General features: G+C 33.8%; 1 protein-coding gene and 1 pseudogene across 1 annotated transcript; both read right to left on the reverse strand.

Annotated features, from left to right (window-relative positions):
- Nucleotides 1-3181: 3181 nt before the first annotated feature.
- On the reverse strand, nucleotides 3182-7738 carry LOC148936957 (uncharacterized; annotated as a pseudogene).
- Nucleotides 7739-7826: 88 nt separating this feature from the next.
- On the reverse strand, nucleotides 7827-12364 carry LOC148936958 (uncharacterized). Its single transcript, XM_089075444.1, has 2 exons — nucleotides 10773-12364; nucleotides 7827-10346 (listed from the first exon to the last, which is right to left on the reverse strand). Exons 1-2 carry the CDS (start codon nucleotides 12045-12047, stop codon nucleotides 7893-7895), a joined length of 3729 nt encoding a protein of 1242 aa, XP_088931570.1. The 5' UTR covers nucleotides 12048-12364; the 3' UTR covers nucleotides 7827-7892.
- Nucleotides 12365-22769: the final 10405 nt, after the last annotated feature.

The following is a 22769-nucleotide window of genomic DNA, read 5'->3' on the forward strand; positions in this document are numbered from 1 at the left end:
AAAAGACGTCTTATAACAGACATCTTTAAGACTTTACCAAAAAAAAGTCATAAATATGTCTTTTGGACATATCTTAAAGAGGTCTTGAGAAAGAGGTCTTAAAGATGTCTTTTTAAAGATGTCTTTTTAAGACTATATCAGAAAGATGTCATTCTGACGTCTTAAAGACATCTTTTCTAAAACATATGTTCCATAACCTCAATCTGTCATCAATATAATCTCTGAAAGTTCTAAATGACAGTTCCAAACATAGTTATTTACATTACCGACTGTGACATTTATCGAGAAGCGATTACACATTTATTGATTGAAATAAATGATATGATCAATTTCGATATAATGTAATCTATAAAAATATTGGCAGTTAGTTTATCTAGTACTTCAATATTTTATATTATTATAATATACAAAAACGCAATTAAGAAACTATTCGGAAACGTATTGACAAGAGGAAGAATATGAGACAGACGCTGGAATTATTTGATAAATCGGTATATCAATGATTTAATATCTACACAACATTTCTAATGACAAAATTGATTTCTGATTACAATAGATAAATCAAAGTTGTGTAACTATTATATCAACGATGTATTTATTTAGTAATTCCAAATTCTGCATCGTAGTCAGTAGTCAAATTCTTCTTCTTGTCAATACTTTCCGTATAAATAATTTTTATGCCATTATAGAATGTCCAAAAAATTCCAAATAAGACGTCTAAAAAATGTCTAAAAAATGTCATTTATTGAAAAATAAGACGTTTTTAAGACATCCCAAAGACGTCATAAATCGGATCATAAGACGTTTTAAAGACATCTTAAAGACGTCTTTTTTTATAATTTAATAAGATATCTCATATATTTAAGACGTCTTTTAGACATCTTTAATTTTTAAGACGTCATAATGTTTTCTGGGACGGTTTTGTTGGAAAGGAAAATAAGCCATCAACAGATTTCAGTGAAAGAATTCTTAGTCAGAAAGAGTATTCCTTAAATAAAAAATATGCAGATGTGGTGTCTTCCCTTTCTTATTGTAGATATCAAATTATTGGGTGATACCAAAAGAGGAGCATTTACAATTGATTTGAAAGATATCTATTAGATTCGGAAAAAATTAACGGAGACCGACTGGATTTGAACTCGGGATCCCTCGTCTACCAATCCGACACTTAGTCTGCACAACCACGACGGCTCCTCTCTGTTAGCTGTTTATATTCCGAATCTCTTTTTATGATCGCTTATGGTCGTCTAATTCTTACAGATTCTTTATTTGCTCAGAATCATGGAAATAGTGTTTTCATCAAAAATTGCAATTTCTCTTATATCTTATGTAAGAGCTCTTATTAAAGATTTCCTTGAAAAATTTAAGAAACTTTTCCTGGTATACATATGATAAATAAGTTCCATCATTATCCAGATTGCATTTTATGGTCAGGATCTCTTCAGCTATACAACTGTATTATGAGGTCAAACATTATGAAATTAAAATAAGAACTCAAACTGTTCACAATTTTAATCCTCTTAAAATATTAATAAAAGTTGTTCAATGCTCTCAAAGTGCAAGATGGGGAAGAGGAAATGCTACAATTTTTCGAACTGAGACACTTAATAGAAAAACAGTCTCAGTATAAACATGCCAAAGTCGTATATACTTACGTGGTTTGGTATATATTGATAATGATTCTGTATTTAGCACCAATGCTGTAAAAGTAAATGATGTTGAGTTTCAACTCGATTTATTAGTATGTCTTAAAGTTTGTAATGAAAAAAGAAACAATTTGCCGCTTTTTGGATGTATTAAAGAAATATTAATCCTAAAAAAAGGTGAAGTATATTTCTTGACAACTTTATGTGAAACTCATTATTTACTGATTTGAATGCCTATCATATTGGTTTTTGAATATTAAGAGACACGGATAATGTCTCGACGTCAAGTTCACGCGCAGCGAAGTTCGCGTAGAACGGCGGCGAGATGTCCGTGGCTCTATTTATGCAAGACCCCGGGATGAACTTTACATTTTTATATCTCAGCAATGACTGCAAAGACCCCGATTAAGTTTTAACTACGCTTAATCGATAGCTGAGTATCAAATTATATCAGAAGAGTGTTTTTATTTTTTTTCTCCGTGTTCTATAAACTGAGATACCGCGACGCAATCGTGACGCAAAGTTCAAATTAGTAAGTTTAAGAAATGTCCTGGTCGTCGTCGACCATGACTCTCCTTTTTCTGTCGCAAGAAGCGCTAATGAACGTCTCTGTATGACAGCTCTTGCAGCGCTCATTTTGTTGATTTGATATGTCTATGTCCGTGTGAAACGTATTTCCTTTGCTCTTCGTGTAAAACGTATTTGTACGTATTGATTAATATAAAAGAAGATATAACGTGTGTCACATATAATAATAAGTAATATTGTAATATAATATATAATACATTGAAGAAATAGAATAAGAAATAGAAATAAAAATAGAATTAGATTTTTACAATAAATTAAATTATTAGACAACAAATTATTGACAACAAATGTATTATATTTTTACAAAACCCATTCTTATATAAATATATATAAAAAATTACATTAATATAAACTAATACATATATAACATTACATTTATATTAGTTATATTTTTTTTATTAATTTAAAAATGAAAATAGAATCATAACTAATTAATTTTAATATTATCAATTACCATAAAATATTTATTATCTTCTGGCTTTAATTTAATTAATTTAATTAATTAATTTAATTTATTTTATTTTCCAAAATTAATAATTAAATTATTAACATTTATTGACAATTATTACATAAATAACATAAATAACATATAACATATAACACATATAATAACAAATAACGTGTAACATAAATTAATTTTTATTTAATATAAATTTAATAAAAATTGGTTGTTCCTCTTCCTTCTCTTCTTTCTCTTTTTCCTCTTCTTCCTCTTCTTCCTCTGCCCCAATAAATAGGGACAGTGGAGAGTTGGAATAAAAATCTTATAAAGTTTTCTTGCTGCCTTCGAACGCCGGCTTGTCTTCCCGTAGGTTTTCTTTCTGCAAAATAAAATAAAATATTTAATTATAGTATGTTATAAAACAATATATTTATTATATTAGACAGATGGGGAAGGGGGAGAAAGGAGGGAGGGGGGGAGGGAGAGGGAGGGAGGGATTGATTGATTAGATTGATTAGACTTTATTTAGCTTTCTCAGCTATTTTGCAAATACATGATACACACTTAAATTATACTTAATATATGCTCTTTTAACATTCGCTTAAACATTTCTAGCTTTTCACATCTTTTCATTTTGGCTGACAACGCGTTGTACTATTTTTACTCCTTCGTAGAACATACTTTTTTGTGCACTCCTTGTTCTACGAAATCTTATTATAATATCTCCGGTTTGTCGCGTTTGTCTATCATTTTTACTCCCCACTAGTTCTAATTGATCTTTTAATTGTTCCGGTAGCGTGTTATTCACAACCTTAAAGATAAACGTACACACATTATAATATAGCCTCTGTCTTATGGACATAAACTGCAGCGTTTGCAGCATATGTTCCACCTTGGTATATTTATTACACTGCAGTATGATTCTCATAGCTCGGTTTTGCGCTTTTTGCAATTTGCTTAACTGCGTTTCACCCATGTCAATCAACAACGTCGCACAATATTCAAAATGAGGAGCTATGATTGTCTTATATACCGTGCATCTGTATAAGCCGATATGGAACTACCTATTCTATTGAGAAAACTCGTTTTTTTCCATATTTTCTTTAGCATATAATCACAGTGGTCTTTGAATCGAAGTCTATCGTCAATAATTATACCTAGATACTTCATCATATACTTTTAACTATCATGTATTTCGTTTTCCCTGCATTCATTTTTAATTTATTTATATTCATCCACTTTTCTACTATAACAAATACCGTATTCATTTTTCTTTCTAATTCTGCGCTACTTTCTCCCTCCACATATATTAAAGTATCATCCGCAAACATTTTATCTTATATTCTTCTGGACAGACTTTGATTATATCGTTTATATAAAGTATAAATAACAAAGGTCCCAATACAAATCCCTGTGGAACTCCATATTCCGTTGCCATTAATTTTGACCATTTATTATTAAATCGCACCTGCTGTGTTATATCCTTTAGATATGAATTTAACCATTCAAGGACCTTTCCTCTGATTCCATATTGATATAATTTCCCTAATAATCTTTCCCTATCTATCGTTTCAAACGCTCGCTTCAGATCCATGAAAATTACCCCCACCATTCTCCTTTCACTGACTATCAGTTTCCATTCGTCAACAATAGTTTGAATCGCTGTTTCACATGAATAGTGTTTTCTAAAGCCCGATTGATGTTCAGTTATAATACTATTATTTTCCAAATATCTTTCAATTTGCTCTTTTACTACCAATTCTAACACTTTCTCAAATATAGGTAACATTAATAGGCCTAAATTCACTCGCCTTCTTGGCTTTATCTACTTTTGGAATCGGTATTATTGTAGACGTTTTCCAACTATCTGGACAGCAGCCATCTCTCAGGGAGTTATTTATTATATCAACAAATTCCTCTTTTATTACGCAAAACGTTGCTTTTAATATATCACTAGTTATTCCCTCTTCCGTGCCTTTCTTATTTGACAGACCTTTAATAATTTTCTCTAGATGCTCTACCATGATTCCCTCAAAATTTTCCATAGTTTCCATATTTTCTATAGCATAGATAATTCTTTTACCTGCGCCTGTAGACTGATCCTCTATTATAGATTTTATTATACTATTAATACTCTGTATATAATATAAGTTAAATTTATCCGCTATATTACACACTATTGTACTATAATCTATGTTATCTAATATTTCAAAATCTATATCTTTTATTTCTTTTGCACATACTGGCTCGCCTCTAATAATTTCTTTTAAAGTTTTCCACATAGTCGCAGGATTTTCCTTATTAAAATCTATCATATTTTCATAATATTCTTTCTTTTTCGTCCTGATTAGTTTTACTACTGCATTTCTATTAACTTTAAATTGCAACCAGCTTTGTTCTGTATCGGCGTACACTGCTTGCCTAAATGCCTCATCCCTTTTATCCGCAGCCTCTCTTATTTCATCTGAGAACCATTTTTTCCCTTCCCATACTTTCGGAATTCTAAATTTCCTCTTCGGTGCCATTACATCTAACGCATTTACTATACTATTTGACAAATTTTTCTGCTCTCTCACTCATACCCATACATACACACTGCCATCCCTGGCTTTCCTGTAATTTATTTTTTACTAACATAACAAATTCACCTTCATCAAACTCTTTGTAATTCCTAGCGCTAAATTCTCTATATTTACTTTCAATTTTATTCACACTCAACTCAACTTCCAGCCACGCGTGGTCCATAATTTTGGGTTCATGAATTACTTGCACTCTTTTATTACTATTAGCGAAGATTAAATCTATAATTGTTTGACTGTCTTTCGTGATTCTCGTCGGTTCGTTAACATACTATTTCATACCCAAGCTTACATTACCGTTTGCAATTTCTTCGCATAAAACGAGTCCGTCATAAGATCTATATTAAAATCTCCTATTATTATGCATTCACCCTTTATTACTAACTCCTCTACTATATCCTCGAAAAATCTCATGAAATCCCCGTGCGATGCGCTTGGTGAGTGATATGTTACTATTATCACTCCTTTATATAATTTATTTTTCACTTCTACCGCGACACACCAACACACCGATTCTAATTTTTGTACTAACACCGTCTCGTAAATAATATCATTCCTTACATATAGAACAACGCCTCCTGTATTTCTATTCTCAGCATTACATCTAATCATATTATAACCAGAAACGTTCACTTCACTGTCTTCAATATCCTCGGTCAATCTGGTCTCCGATAATGCTAAGAACGCAGGATTTATTTTCTTCATAACCTGATGTTGAATCTCATCCTTATGCGCTATCAAACTCTGCGCATTTGTATACAGTATGATTTCTTCTTTCTTCTGTAGTTGCTATTTCTCTTCTCAGCCTGCTCTCTTCTTCTCTTCCTGTAACGCCCTCTTAAAAGTCGGACATTCTCGGCTGATAGCTTCATGTCGTCATTTATCTTCAAATTGTATGTTCGATTTTTGAACATACAGTTCACACATTTCTTCTCTGTCGCTGTACAGACACGCGAGCTATGATTCCCCGCGCATTTGCAGCATGTTTCTTCTCTCTTACAATTTTCCGCAATATGAAAATATCCCCAGCACTTAAAACATCTTTTGACACTGATGTGATTAAATGCAGGACACTTCTTCCATCCTACATTTAGTTTTGCTTTCTGCAATATCATCTCGTGTGTCTCTTCATCTACTTCTATTATTATTGATCCTTCTTCATTTCCTCTTCTTTGATCGTTATTCTTTACTTTGACCATTCTCTTCACAATTCGCATATTTACTGTATCTATTTTATTCTGCTTCTTTATCGTATTTATAAGCTCATTATCATCTAAGTTCATCTCTTCTAAATTTATATTAATAATTTTTATCTTTGGTTTCGATTTAGACTCTGTCACTTTGTAATTCTCTCCCAGTTTAGCTTGAACTGTCTCTTTCAACTTTTTTACCTCCTCTCCAGTTTTACATCCCATAATTACTACTCCTTTGCTTCCTTTTTTTAATTTTGTTACTCTCATTGCCATATTCTTTATATCTACCTTCTCTTTTATCACTTTTTTCGTGTCTTCACTCTCCTGTTGCAATTTCGGTTTAACAATTATAAGACTCTCTTTCTTCTTTTCTTTAACCGCTTCACTGTAGCTTCTTTGCGTTCCTCCCTTCGATTCATACTCTATTCCCTGTATTATTTTCTTCAAGTTTTCCATCTCTTCTTTAACACTTCCTAATTCTTCTTGAACTACTTCTTTAATCATTATTTTAATTTCATTTTTATGTACCGCTTCATCTTTTATTTCTTTCACAGTTCTTATAATCCAGTCTATTTTTATATCAATGCTTGACCCTTTATTTCCACTGCTCGGTGTTGTAAACGCTCCTGTAGATCCTGTAGATCCTGTAGATGATGTCCTATCTCTCTCTGTCGGTGCCGGAGCTTTCTCACTATCAGTTAAAAATTCCTCAAATGGGCCTTTACACGGCACGTACTCTTGGTTTCTGTCGATAATTTTATGCTTATTTACACATCCTGGATGGTAAAAAAGCTTTGGGCAATTTTTACATTTAACGACTCTGCTCTTAATTGCCTTCCTACATGCCGAGCATCGATACTCTGCATATTCGTCGTCCATGCTGATAATTACCGGCCGAAACCGTTAGTATCAGCGTAAGCAATCAGTCACCTGTGATTCACTTTCACACGTCAGCACTATTGTGTCCACGTATAATGTCTACTGTCTTGTGATACTTCGATGTCCCGAATAATAAATTTACTGCTCACATCCACAGATCGCCGTATCCCGACTAGATAATTTTCATATCCATCCTCGATCTACGGCGACATAACTCGAAACATTTATTTTACGTCTTTTCCCACTAATTACGCATGAAAACTCACTACTTTGACGGAGCGATGTGACACACGTCTTCTCATCGAGAGAGAGAGAGAGAGAGAGAGAGAGAGAGAGAGAGAGAGATGGAGAGAGAGAGAGAGAGAGAGAGAGAGAGAGAGAGAGAGAGAGAGAGAGAGAGAGAGAGAGAGAGAGAGAGAGAGAGAGAGAGAGAGAGAGAGAGAGAGAGAGAGAGAGAGAGAGAGAGAGATGGAGGGAGAGAGAGAGAGAGAGAGAGAGATTGATTGATTGATTGATTAGACTTTATTTAGCTTTCTCAGCTATTTTGCAAATACATGATACACACTTAAATTATACTTAATATATGCTCTTTTAACATTCGCTTAAACATTTCTAGTTTATCACATCTTTTCATTGTGGCTGGCAACGCGTTGTACATTTTTACTCCTTCGTAGAACATACTTTTTTGTGCACTCCTTGTTCTACGAAATCTTATTATAATATCTCCGGTTTGTCGCGTTTGTCTATCATTTTTACTCCCCACTAGCTCTAATTGATCTTTTAATTGTTCCGGTAGCATGTTATTCACAACCTTAAAGATAAACGTACACACATTATAATATAGCCTCTGTCTTATGGACATAAACTGCAGCGTTTGCAGCATATGTTCCACCTTGGTATATTTATTACACTGCAGTATGACTCTCATAGCTCGGTTTTGCGCTTTTTGTAGTTTGCTTAACTGCGTTTCACCCATGTCAATCAACAACGTCGCACAATACTCAAAATGAGGAGCTATAATTGTCTTGTATACCGTGCATCTGGTGTAAGCCGATATAGAACTACCTATTCTATTGAGAAAACTCGTTTTTTTCCCTATTTTCTTTAGCATATAATCACAGTGGTCGTTGAATCGAAGTCTATCGTCAATAATTATACCTAGATACTTCATCGTTTCCACACGCACTATCTCAGTTCCATCCAAGCATTTCAACGAAATATTACCTCTTAGCTCTTTTCTTATACTTCTAACTATCATGTATTTCGTTTTCCCTGCATTCATTTTTAATTTATTTATATTCATCCACTTTTCTACTATAACAAACACCGTATTCATTTTTCTTTCTAATTCTGCGCTACTTTCTCCCTCCACATATATTAAAGTATCATCGGCAAACATTTTTATCTTACATTCTTCTGGACAGACTTTGATTATATCGTTTATATAAAGTATAAATAACAAAGGTCCCAATACAGATCCCTGTGGAACTCCATATTCCGTTGTCATTAATTTTGACCATTTATTATTAAATCGCACCTGCTGTGTTCTATTCTTTAGATATGAGTTTAACCATTCAAGGACTTTTCCTCTGATTCCATATTGATATAATTTTCCTAATAATCTTTCCCTATCTATCGTTTCAAACGCTCGCTTCAGATCCATGAAAATTACTCCTACCATTCTCCTTTCACTGACTATCAGTTTCCATTCGTCAACAATAGTCTGAATCGCTGTTTCACATGAATAGTGTTTTCTAAAGCCCGATTGATGTTCAGTTATAATCCTATTATTTTCCAAATACCTTCCAAATACCTTTTGCTCTTTTACTACCAATTCTAACACTTTCTCAAATATAGGTAACACATTAATAGGCCTAAAATCACTCGCCTTCTTGGCTTTATCTACTTTTGGAATCGGTATTATTGTGGACGTTTTCCAACTTTCTGGACAGCAACCATCTCTCAGGGAGTTATTTATTATATCAACAAATTCCTCTTTTATTACGCAAAACGTTGCTTTTAATATATTACTAGTTATTCCCTCTTCCGTGCCTTTCTTATTTGGCAGTCCTTTAATAATTTTTTCTAAATGCTCTACCGTGATTCCCTCAAAATTTTCCATAGTTACCATATTTTCTATAGCATAGATAATTCTTTTACCTGCGCCTGTAGACTGATCCTCTATTATAAATTTTATTATACTATTAATACTCTGTATATAATATAAGTTAAATTTATCCGCTATATTGCACCCTATTGTACTATAATCTATGTTATCTAATATTTCAAAATCTATATCTTTTATTTCTTTAGCACATACTGGCTCGCCTCTAATAATTTCTTTTAAAGTTTTCCACATAGTCGAAGGATTATCCTTATTAAAATCTATCATATTTTCATAATATTCTTTCTTTTTCGACCTGATTAGTTTTACTACTGCATTCCTATTAACTTTAAATTGCAACCAGCTTTGTTCTGTATCGGCGTACACTGCTTGCCTAAATGCCTCATCCCTTTTATCCGCAGCCTCTCTTATTACATCTGAGAACCATTTTTTCCCTTCCCATACTTTCGGAATTCTAATTTTCCTCTTCGGTGCCATTACATCTAACGCATTTACTATACTATTAACAAATTTTTCTGCTCTCTCACTCACACCCATACATACACACTGCCATCCCTGGCTTTCCTGTAATTTATTTTTTACTAGCATAACAAATTCACCTTCATCAAACTCTTTGTAATTCCTAGCGCTAAACTCTCTAAATTTACTTTCAATTTTATTCACACTCACCTCAACTTCCAGCCACGCGTGGTCCGTAATTTTGGGTTCATGAATTACTTTTTTATTACTATTAGCAAAGATTAGATCTATAATTGTTTGACTATCTTTCGTGATTCTCGTCGGTTCGTTAACATACTGTTTCATACCCAAGCTTAACATTGCCGTTTGCAATTTCTTCGCATAAAACGAGTCCATCATAAGATCTATATTAAAATCTCCTATTACCATGCATTCACCTTTTATTACTAATTCCTCTACTATATCCTCGAAAAATCTCATGAAATCCCCGTGCGATGCGCTTGGTGAGTGATATATTACCATTATCACTCCTTTATATAATTTATCTTTCACTTCTACCGCGACACACCAACAATTCGATTCTAATTTTTGTACTAACACCGTTTCGTAAATAATATCATTCCTTACATATAGAACAACGCCTCCTGTATTTCTATTCTCAGCATTACATCTAGTCATATTATAACCAGAAACGTTCACTTCACTGTCTTCAATATCCTCGGTCAATCTGGTTTCCGATAATGCTAAGAACGCAGGATTTATTTTTTTCATAATCTGATGTTGAATCTCATCCTTATGCGCTATCAAACTCTGCGCATTTGTATACAGTATAATTTCTTCTTTCTTCTGTAGTTGCTACTTCTCCTCCCAGCCTGCTCTCCTCTTCTCTTCCTGTAACGCCCTCTTAAAAGTCGGACATTCTCGGCTGATAGCTTCATGATCATCATTTATCTTCAAATTGTATGTTCGATTTTTGAACATACAGTTCACACATTTCTTCTCTGTCGCTGTACAGACACGCGAGCTATGATTCCCCGCGCATTTGCAGCATGTTTCTTCTCTCTTACAATTTTCGGCAATATGAAAATATCCCCAGCACTTAAAACACCTTTTGACACTGATGTGATTAAATGCAGGACACTTCTTCCATCCTACATTTAGTTTTGTTTTCTGCAATATCATCTCGTGTGTCTCTTCATCTACTTCCATTGTTATTGATCCTTCTTCATTTCCTCTTCTTTGATCGTTATTCTTTACTTTGACCATTCTCTTCACAATTCGCATATTTACTGTATCTATTTTATTCTGCTTCTTTATCGTATTTATAAGCTCATTATCATCTAAGTTCATCTCTTCTAAATTTATATTAATAATTTTTATTTTTGGTTTCGATTTAGACTCCGTCACTTTGTAATTCTCTCCCAGTTTAGCTTGAACTGTCTCTTTCAACTTTTTTACCTCCTCTCCAGTTTCACATCCCATGATTACTACTCCTTTGCTTCTTTTTAATTTTGTTACTCCCATTGCCATATTCTTTATATCTACCTTCTCTTTTATCACTTTTTTCGTGTCTTCACTTTCCTGTTGCAATTTCGGTTTAACAATTATAAGACTCTCTTTCTTCTTTTCTTTAACCGCTTCACTGTAGCTTCTTTGCGTTCCTCCCTTCGATCCATACTCTATTCCCTGTATCATTTTCTTCAAGTTTTCCATCTCTTGTTTAACACTTCCTAATTCTTCTTGAACTACTTCTTTAATCATTATTTTAATTTCATTTTTACGCATCGCTTCATCTTTTATTTCTTTCACAGTTCTTATAATCCAGTCTATTTTTATATCAATGCTTGACCCTTTATTTCCACTGCTCGATGTTGTGAACACTCCTGTAGATCCTGTAGATCCTGTAGATGATGTCCTATCTCTCCCTGCCGGTGCCGGAGCTTTCTCACTATCAGTTAAAAATTCCTCAAATGGGCCTTTACACGGCACGTACTCTTGATTTCTGTCGATAATTTTATGCTTATTTACACATCCTGGATGGTAAAAAAGCTTTGGGCAATTTTTACATTTAACGACTCTGCTCTTAATTGCCTTCCTACATGCCGAGCATCGATACTCTGCATATTCGTCGTCCATGCTGATAATTACCGGCCAAAACCGCTAGTATCAGCATAAGCGATCAGTCACCTGTGACCCACTTTCACACGTCAGCACTATTGTGTCCACGTATAATGTCTACTGTCTTGTGAGACTTCAATGTCTCAAATAATAAATTCACTGCTCACATCCACAGATCGCCGTATCCCGGCTAGATAACTTTCATATCCATCCTCGATCTACGGCGACATAACTCGAAATACTTATTTTACGTCTTTTCCCACTATTTACGCACGAAAATTCACTATTTTGACGGAGCGATGTGACACACGTCTTCTCATCGAGAGAGAGAGAGAGAGAGAGAGAGAGAGAGAGAGAGAGAGAGAGAGAGAGAGAGAGAGAGAGAGAGAGAGAGAGAGAGAGAGCGACGGCAACATTATAATCTGCTGCCTCTGCCGCAGCAACGAATTTTCGAACTCGATGCTGAAATTTATTTCCATCTATAAATTTGAATAATATTTATTAGATATATAATATATAATCAATATATGTAAATAATATTAAAAAATATATTAAGAAATAATAAAAATAATGCAAATAATTAAATTATATTAAGAAATATTATCTTACCTCCGTTTGCTACTCGGCCATTTTTTAAATAAATATATTAATATGGTTTCTGTTGTCATTTGTACTGTCAGTATTATTAATGTTGCACTATGTTCACTATCCGAGGTTTGTTCTTTTTTTCTGGCATTAAAAACATTTTTATGGAAATTATGCAACAGTATAACAGTATTTAATGAGATTACATAAAAAAATCTTTTGACATTTAAATCATACAAGACATCTATTTTATTTTGGTTCAAAAGATGTGATATTTCAATTAAAATTGATGCCAACTTTTAATCTAATATATACAATTACCATACTATAGTGAAGTAAACTAACTTTTAATCTCATTAAATACATACATCAAACCTTACGACAGTGAAACTATGTATAAGAAATTTATGTATGTGTTTATAAAAAAAATTTTTATATCAAAAAATAAATAAATTTTTAATTGATACAAAAATGTAATGTCACAAAATGACGCTAACTTATAATCCAATAAAATAAAAAGAAATAATCTTATAAAGATGAAAGATAATAATATGTACTTATATTTACACGTTAGATATACAATTAGCACGAACTTAAAGTCAATAATTATAATTTTATATTATAAAAATGATGATGTTTAAAACACCCTCGCGAAAATGATATATTTGCGTAAATGTTAGATTTACCAGGTGTATGCATAAGTTTTTTCCGGTTTAACTAAAAGATGTCGCCAGCGAAAAGTACGCAGTGTATTAATTTGACACATACATCATTTTGTTCGTCTGACATTTAAAACTACAAACACACACAAGTTGAGTCCGTCAAAAACTAGCGTCTTTGTTTTATCGTTCAGTGATCATGTCGAGTTTTGTGCCTGAAAAAGAACATTTGCGGCACGCATTGCTTTTTTTATTTAATCAAAAGAAAAAGGCTGTTGAAAGTCATCGTTTGCTGGTAGAAAGGTTCATATGGTGAACACGCTCCATCGATTAGAACATATGAGACATGGTTTCGACAATTTAAAAGTGGTGATTTCAATGTGAAAGACAATGAGCGCTCTGGTAGACCACAAAAATGCGAAGACAAGCAATTGTAGGAGTTATTGGATGATGACCCAACTCAAACTCAACGGCAATTAGCAGAAGCATTACATGTATCACAAGAAACAATCAGCAGACGTTTACGAGCAATGGGAAAGATCAATAAACTCGGTAAATGGGTCCCACGATTTGAATGAACGTCAAATGGAAAATCGCAAAGTCACTTGTGAAATGCTGCTTCAACGCCACGAAAGGAAATCATTTTTGTATCGAATTGTGACGGGTGACAAAAAATGGATTTATTTTGAAAACCCGAAGCGGAAAAAATCGTGGCTTTCACCTGGCGAAGCCGGTCCATCAATACCAAGGCCAAATCGCTTCGGCAAGAAGACCATGCTCTGTGTCTGGTGGGACCAGAGCGGTATTGTGTATTATGAACTCTTGAAGCCCGGCGAAACCGTTAATACACAACGCTATCGCCAACAAATGATTAATTTAAACCACGCATTAATCGAAAGACGACCGGAATGGGCCAGAAGACATGGCAAAGTGATTTTGTTACACGACAATGCGTCGTCTCACACAGCAAAACCAGTGAAAGACACCTTGAAATCGCTTGGATGGGACATCCTTCCGTACCCGCCGTACTCCCCAGACCTGGCGCCATCTGACTATCATCTCTTCGCATCAATGGGGCACGCGCTCGCAGAGCAGCACTTCAGCAATTTCGAGGAAGTTGGAAAATGGCTCGACGAATGGTTTGCCGCAAAAGACAAGCAGTTTTTCTGGCATGGTATTCATAAATTACCTGAAAGATGAGCGAAATGTGTAGAAGCCGATGGCCAATATTTTGAATAAAAAAAAAATTAATTTCCCTTGAAAATTACGTGTCTTTTTTTACTAAAAAAACCGGAAAAAACTTATGCATACACCTGGTACGCTGATACGAAATACAGTACAAGATGTCAAAATTGTAATAAATTTGTTTATAAGAATTATAGAAAAAAAATACTTATTTTATGTATCAGGAATAGAAAACTGAAAAGAAATAAAGTATATTTTGTTCAAAATATAATAAAAACTACATTATTCAGTGATCTTTAATAGTTCCGGAAGATTTCGAAATCAATAATTAATATTTATTAGAAAATCCCCCTGTAATATAATAATCTTTTACGGTAACATGTATTACGAAAAATATTCGGATAAATAATAATATCGTCTTTCACGTGGACGTAAGAATAAACACAAGTATATATATATATATATATATATATATATATATATATATATATGTAAATCGAGATATATTAAGAAATAACTTGAATAAAAAAACATGTTTTACTCGGCGAGGCAGAATCTTCGCGCCTAATATAAACTATATTAAATCTAGTAACTTTATATAATCATAATATCAATTGAATATAACAGAAACATTCAAAATATCAATCATTCAAAGTATAAATCATAATTGATAAGTGTGTAAAAAGTGACAGACAGTGCAATAATTAAAAAATATATTTAAAAAAATATATTTAAAAAGATTTATAATATCTATTTAAAAAAAAAGTATGAATATATACATATAAAGATATATAAATATATATATATATATATATATATATTTTATAACGGCACGTAGTTAGAGTTATATAATTTGAGTTTTAATTCGTTTAAAGATATAAATTTATAAAGTTCTATTTTAAATCAATTAAATCATTATTTTTTACTTTTACAGATTTTTTTACAAGCAATTAACCAAATATAAATATAAGCCATAAGCCAAATTAAGTAGCAGCAAAGTTTAATCTGCATAAATAATATATTATAGTATATCAATAATATATCAAAATGATTTTTTTTTAATTAAAAAAGTAAAAAAAGTTGCCAAGTGCACATGTAATGTGCAAAAGTAAATTTATGTTAAAGAATTAGATGCTTCGGCATATGTGATTTTAAATAAATAAATAAATAAATAAATAAATAAATAAATAAATCGAACTTATTCCATTTGTTAGAAATTCGAACTTAAATACAGGTACAATATCGATCTGTTAATCAGCAAGAATAAACTTATGTTAAAAAATAAGATGCTCCGACATATGTGGTATTAAATTATTCCTTTGTTATTTTAAGATATCAAGTCGCCAAATCAGGTGCTTGTTCCGTTTGACAGAAATTCTAAGAGTTTACTCTAGCTGATGACAGATTAACTGGCATATAAGCTTGAATTTTTGTTAAACGGAAGAAGTACTTGACTCGACGATTAGATTATTTGAAATAAACTTAAAAAAGGAATAATTTAATGTTACATATGCCAGAGTACTAGTTTTTAACATAAGTTTATTCTTGATGGTCGACAGGTCGGCATATAAATTCGAATTTCTACTAAATCTAGAATAAGCATCTAATTCGGCAACTTGATATTTTAATTTTAAAATAACGCTATAAAGAAATAATTTAATATTACGTACAAAGTGTTACGTATCTTTTTATTTCAATTAAAGAATCTTCTAACTCATATGATAGTAGCTTTAATTTTTTTTTAAAAATAATAATATAAATTTGTTTAACTCAATTCAAATAATATGTTCCCAATTCAAATGATAATAGCTTTCATTTTATCTTAATACATATATGTATATAATAATTTTCTTTTTTTATTTAATAATACATTTTGCTTATTGTGTAAAATCAAAGTGATACGTATTTTTTTATATTGAAAAGTCTTCTAACCCAAGTGATAGTAGCTTTAATTTTCTTTGAAAAATAATATAAATTTGTTTAACTTAATTTTATAATTATTTAATAATACATTTCGTTTATTGTAATTTTTTAAATCTACTGCACACTGCCTGTCTGTAAACAGTAGCAGTATTGTTTTACATCATTTGAAAAATTTGTTGTAAATATATATATATATATATATATATATATATATATATATATATGTTCTGTTATTAACTTTTGAAATGATTCATTGGACAAATTTCATAATTTCAAGTATTCTATTTGCGATACATGGTCACTTAATATTGGCTATCTAAATAACACCTATAGGTTGAAGATAAAAAGAAATACTGGAATTAAAAATTATTTATTATCGAAGAGGGCTTCATGCAATGGTAAAGTTATCGAAAAATCTGTAGTTGATGAAATATTTTATATTTTATCATATTTAACATAAAATATAAAATATTAAATAATTAATTTTTCGTATCTTAATACTTTTATGCACAGAATAATGAGATAAATCAATTGGTCATTGGTATTATTTTTACTTTAAACATTTTTTTCTATTTCCAAAACTATGAGTGTTATTCAAGTTGATTTTAAGTGATCCAATATAATAAGTATGATGTCATATTTACAATCATTTAATATAATTCAAAATAATTTTAAAAAAGGAAAATAAATTAAACAATATTAATTGATAAATTATTAAATAAGAAATTTGACGATGAATCATTAAATCATTTTATAATAATAAATGAATTATATTACATAAATATTTTTCTTTTACAGGTCAAATCAGATAAAGCAAAATAATATTATATATCAGCTTCGGCGCTGTATAACGGCTGCCTTAATTTTCTACTTAATGCTGTATAACGGCTGCCATAATCGTTGATTATATATAGTATAATTAATTTAGCTTAAAGAGAGAAAACATGTTTATTCACAAAAACTTATGACTTTAATGCCTATAGATAAAAATATAATTATTAATGGTGAATGATTGACAGACATACATGTGGAACATTTCCATCATCTATTACAAAATTATTCTGAATATACACTTGTTGAAACATGACGAATACAATGTCTCGAAACAATACAATCTATATTGATAAATAAAAAACATATACAAATATTACACAGTTTATCTAATCCATATAATGGACATTAGGTAGTTACTATGATACTAAAAATATTTTTATATATGATTCATTAAATGGTACAAAATTACATATACATCATGAACAATTCTTAAAAAGATTATTTTCAACATATAACTTTGAAAAAAATAGTGCAGTTAAGTTTCCTGTTGTGCAATGTCAACCAAATAGCAATGATTGCGATGTTTTCGCAATAGCTTTTGCAGTTTCATTGTTATTTAATATTAAACCAGAAAAGGTAAAATATAATCATAGTTAATGCGCTTACATTTAATAAAAATTTTAGAAACTAATATAATTGAACATTTTCCTCAAGATTCACATAGTGCTGTAATAAAAGTATTGCCATTAGCAGTAATTAAAGACAGAGAAGCTAGAGCATATGCGCTCAACACGTCAAAGTGAAAAAAAGTATATTACCAAAGATAAAGAATGTTTGGAAAGTAGACGTGCTAAAAAGCGCTGCCTATATAATATAAAAATCTAATAGATAATCATGCTAAAAAGCGATACCGATACGAAGAAAATTTGGAAGTTAATCGTGCTAAAAAACGATGTCGATATCAAGAAAATGTTGAACATAATCATATTAAAGATCGACAACGATATGCAAACAATCGTTTAAAAATATGTGAACAAAAATGCATGCGTTATGTTATTATGGTGGTTCGAGTGTCCATCCACCAATGTAATAGTTTAGTATCTGCAATGGGCAATCGTTGCCAATACAGGTTGTCGTGATGTAGTAGTGATGTTCTAATAGATCCGGTGCAACCAGCTCGCTGTCAGCTCTCGCTCAGGCAAAGCGGAAGAGGGCGACAGGCTCGAGAGGGAAATGAAGGTTTACGTGCAGGTTCCCAGAATAAGGCAGTCTTCAAATATACATTATATATTTTTCATGGTAAGAGTACAAAAGATGAACGAAGACATCAAGAGCGTGGCGCGGAGGTTTATGTTCCCCGCGTGTTCGGCGTGCGGCTCGAGGTGGCTGGATCGCGAGGTTCCTCGCGGAAGCGCTGTGCTCGTCTCTCGCGGGCACCAGCCCCACCGTGGTGAGCGGTCCTGGCGCGAGTTGTCAGCACGCTTCCGGCGGGCTACGAGGCCTTAGTCTGAGAGGCGACGTGATAGGAAGCCGGCCGGTGGTCTCGTCGGGGCGTTCCTGTGACGATACTCCCTAGATCTAGTGGAATGAGGCGCCACGGATGTCCGGTGGGTTCAGGACGCTGTCCGGGGAAGCTTGGAGCAGGCGGGCAGTGATGCGCCGCAATCTGCGGTGAGATCCTCGCCCGTTGCGGAGTTGACGGCTCGCTGAGTGGGCCCCTACAGGCCGGGAAGCTAATGGTACGGCCCGGCGTAGGCGGGCAAGTCCGTGGGGCTGAGCTCGGGCGCGGTGGTGTCCGCGACGCTGGCCCTGACGCGTGGCTGTCAGCCGAGGATGACGATGTCGAGAGGGCGCCGAATAGCTCGATCAGCTGCTCTTGCCTGGAGGCCGGGGGACATTGGTTGCCCCTTGCCGCAGGCTCTGGCCGGCGCGAAGTCGCCGACGGTCCGGGATGCGGCGGTGCCGGGATGTCTCGCTGTCCTCCCAGCCGGGAAGTTCGCTCAGTGCTGGTCCTGACGGCGGGGGTAGGCCTCCCCGCGATGATGGCTGCCAGCAGATTGCTCGGGCACGGGCGGATGCGGCTGCGAGGTCGGCGGCGGTGAAGAGGTGGTCCCGACGTGGTGGCGGAGTCCTGGTCCCCGGGCGGCGTACTCCGGTGTCGTCTCCGCGGTGTGGCTCTCCTCCAGTATCGGAGGCAGCGGCTCGTTCGGTTGCCTCTCGGCAGAGGTGCCGAGAGTCTCGCTCAACGGCGTGTACGGCCGCTGAAGAGAACTCAGGCGAGAGGAGGCACGACGTGCACGGCCGCGTCGGAGGGCGGAGGAAATCCTCGATGGCGTGCGCGGCCACTGAGGGGGGAATACGACCTATTAGTGGTCGGTAACGCCAGCTGCAAAAAAGGCCGTATAATGACCGCAAGCGGTCAGTCCTCAGCGCTACTTAAGCCGTGTGCGGGCCCCAGTGCGCACTGAGGGGTAGTGTCGAACGGTGGTGCTGGCCACTCTTATATAGCGGCGATGTTGCTTTCCGCGCACGAGTGGATGTTCGAATGGCTGGCCATCTCGTGGCGAGCGCGTGAGTTACTCCCGTGCGCGGACCCACAGTGTCGGCGCGCGGCAGCGCGGTGGCGCACGCCGGCGCGCTTGACGATGGGTCGGAGTGGCGGTGACCGCCACATTATAAATAAATAATTCGAACAATATAAACAAAAAGTTTTATTAGGTGTACAAAAAAGTTCTGAGCTTTAGATTTCATACAACCGAAATAACAATTTAAATTTTATATACCTTCCTGCCCTTTTGCGGTTTTAAAGCGTTGACATTTGGCCTTCTAAAATGCCATACGGTTTGGCGTTTGATGCACATAACCTCAAAAATAAGTAGTGTTCACGATGGCAATAATAAAAGAGCATATTCGATTTTCCATCCATTTCGGGTTTCATCTGAAGAAAAAGAAAAATGCTGCTGAAGCCACTGCAATGATTTGTGCTGCATATGGAGAGAATGCTGTAAGTCATACTACATGTAAAAGATGGTATCAAAAATTCGCCAAAGAGATTTCAGTCTTGAAGATGAACCGCGTGCTGGACGCCTTCAAAAGATTGAAATGGACGAATTGCAAGCACTGCTGGATATAAATTCTGCGCAAACTGAAAAGGAGCTTGCAGAACAGCTTGGCGTTACGCAGCAAACCATTTCCGTACGTTTACATACGATGGGAAAGGTTCAGAAGGAAGGCAGATAGGTTCCGCATAAATTGTCCGAAGACAACAAAAATCGTCGGCGTAACTGCACTCACTTTGCTTTCAAAGTTCCGGAAAAAAGATTTTTTGCACAAAATCATTACAGGCAATGAAAAGTGGATTCTTTATGATAACCCTAAACGTAGAAAATCATGGGTTGATCCTGGTCAACCTTCGACATCGACGCTAAAGCCCAATATCCACGCCAAGAAGGTCTTGCTCTGTATCTGGTGGGATTGGAAAGGTGTGTTGTATTACGAGTTGTTACAACCGGGTGAAACAATCATGGCTATCAACAACAATTGACCAATTTGAGCGATGCATTAGAAGAAAAGAGGCCATTTACTGGCCAAGGACGTCGTAAAGTGATCTTGCTTCATGACAATGCTCGATCACATGTTGCGAAAGCGACTCAGGACCATATCTTTGCGTTAGGCTGGGAACTTCTCCCGCACGCGACGTATAGTCCAGACATGGCGCTTTTCGATTACTATTCCGGTCGCTGCAGCATCATTTGGCTAATACACATTTCGTGAGATTTGAAGAGATACGAAAATGCATTGATGACTTTATCGCTTCGAAGCCGGTGAGCTTCTATCATCAAGGAATTCGCAAGCTACCCGAAAGATGGCAAAAGGTCGTTGATGCAAACGGGGAATATTTCGCTGATTAATATTTTTTTGTTTTTGAATAAAGATTGAATTTTACAAAAAAAAGCTCAGAACTGTACTTTTTTGTACACCTAATAGATCCTAATAAAAAATGGCTCTATAATAAACAATATTATCTAAAAAGAACTGTTAAATCTGTAGTTGCATTTAAAAAACTTGATATACAAAAAATTATTAAACGATATGAAAACTTTAGATCAAAAAATTTTATAAAAATTTCTGGTAATTTAGAAATACTTACAAAAAATAAACTTGCAAATAAACTTAATATTACAGAAGATATTAAAAAACGTTTACAAGTTGAGAAAATCGTATGTTGGAGCATGTACGTCAGAAATAATTACGTTCGTAGTATATACAAGGTATTAATTATTCTTAAAAAAAAGAGGTATATTTAATTTTAGTTAATAAATGTTCTACAATTGAAGAAAAATTATACGCATTATGTGGAATATCTAGACATATGGCTTCATCAGAAAATTATTTTAGAATCTACATATGAAAAAATAATTTTAGCGAAATCATTAATAATAAATACAAAAGGTCTAGTCGTAAATGTGTTATCTTTAATAGCAGCACGAGCGAAAAAGTCGTGATTGTGCGATACATCATGTAAAATTAATGAGATTTTAATTGATAAATATCAAAAGTTCTTGAAAATATAAATATATGCACTTTAAAAAATATACCAAAATTAATACAATGTATTCATAATCTATCATAAAAACTCCAAGTAAAAGATTGGGTCATCCGTATAGATATTATATCGATTTAACTAATTGCAAAGTAATGTTTTTCCCAATTCAACTATTATCTCCGCATTTTCCATAAGATATATTAGAAGCTTAATATATAGACTTATACATTTTTATCGAAAAATATTAAAATTTGATACGGCATTAACTAGCGCTGATTTAGGTATATTGAATAAAATTGTTATTTCAGCATAGGAAAAAGCAAATACATATAGGTACTGTTATGACTAAGAAATTGTCTCACAAACAAATGACACAAAAAATAAAAGGAAGAACATTTCATTTGTCACTTCCTTTACAAGAAACGTTAAAAAAATTGTGTTCCAATACTGAATATATTTTGATGCATTAAATATAAATCATTATTATATATCTTAATTAGAAGTATTCCCACAAAATCGAAAATTATTTGGGAAGAATTTATGAATACTGAGAAAATATTTGACGCTTTGAAATGGTTAAAAAGTAATAATTTGTTATATTCTCATATTATTTTGCCAAAAGTACATAACGAATTATAATTGAAAAAATTAGACAATCCAGAATTTTACTTAAAAGAAGTAGAAATTGATACAATCGCATTAAATAATCGTGAGTTATTACATAATTCAAAATCTGAAATTCAAAAAAAAGAAAATGTAGAATCTATAACGGAAGATCAATATAAAGCAATGTTAACACAGATTACTGATGAAATTAATGAATATTATGAGCAATATACTATATATCCTTTGTACGAAAAAAGAATTAATAAAAGCGCAACGGCTTTGTATCAGATGTTAAAAGTTCAAGAATTGCTCTTAGATAACCGTGAAAAATATTTAGATTTATTATGTTTTCCAGATTTATATCCTTTTGGCATTAATGGACAACATGAAATCAGATCGATTAAACTTGAACATGAATTTATTAAATGTCCCTTAACATCAAAACACTCTCAATATAGATTA

This window comes from Pogonomyrmex barbatus, unplaced genomic scaffold, assembly GCF_055798465.1.
Source record: "Pogonomyrmex barbatus isolate J1 unplaced genomic scaffold, ASM5579846v1 scaffold19, whole genome shotgun sequence".
Lineage (NCBI taxonomy): Eukaryota > Metazoa > Arthropoda > Insecta > Hymenoptera > Formicidae > Pogonomyrmex > Pogonomyrmex barbatus.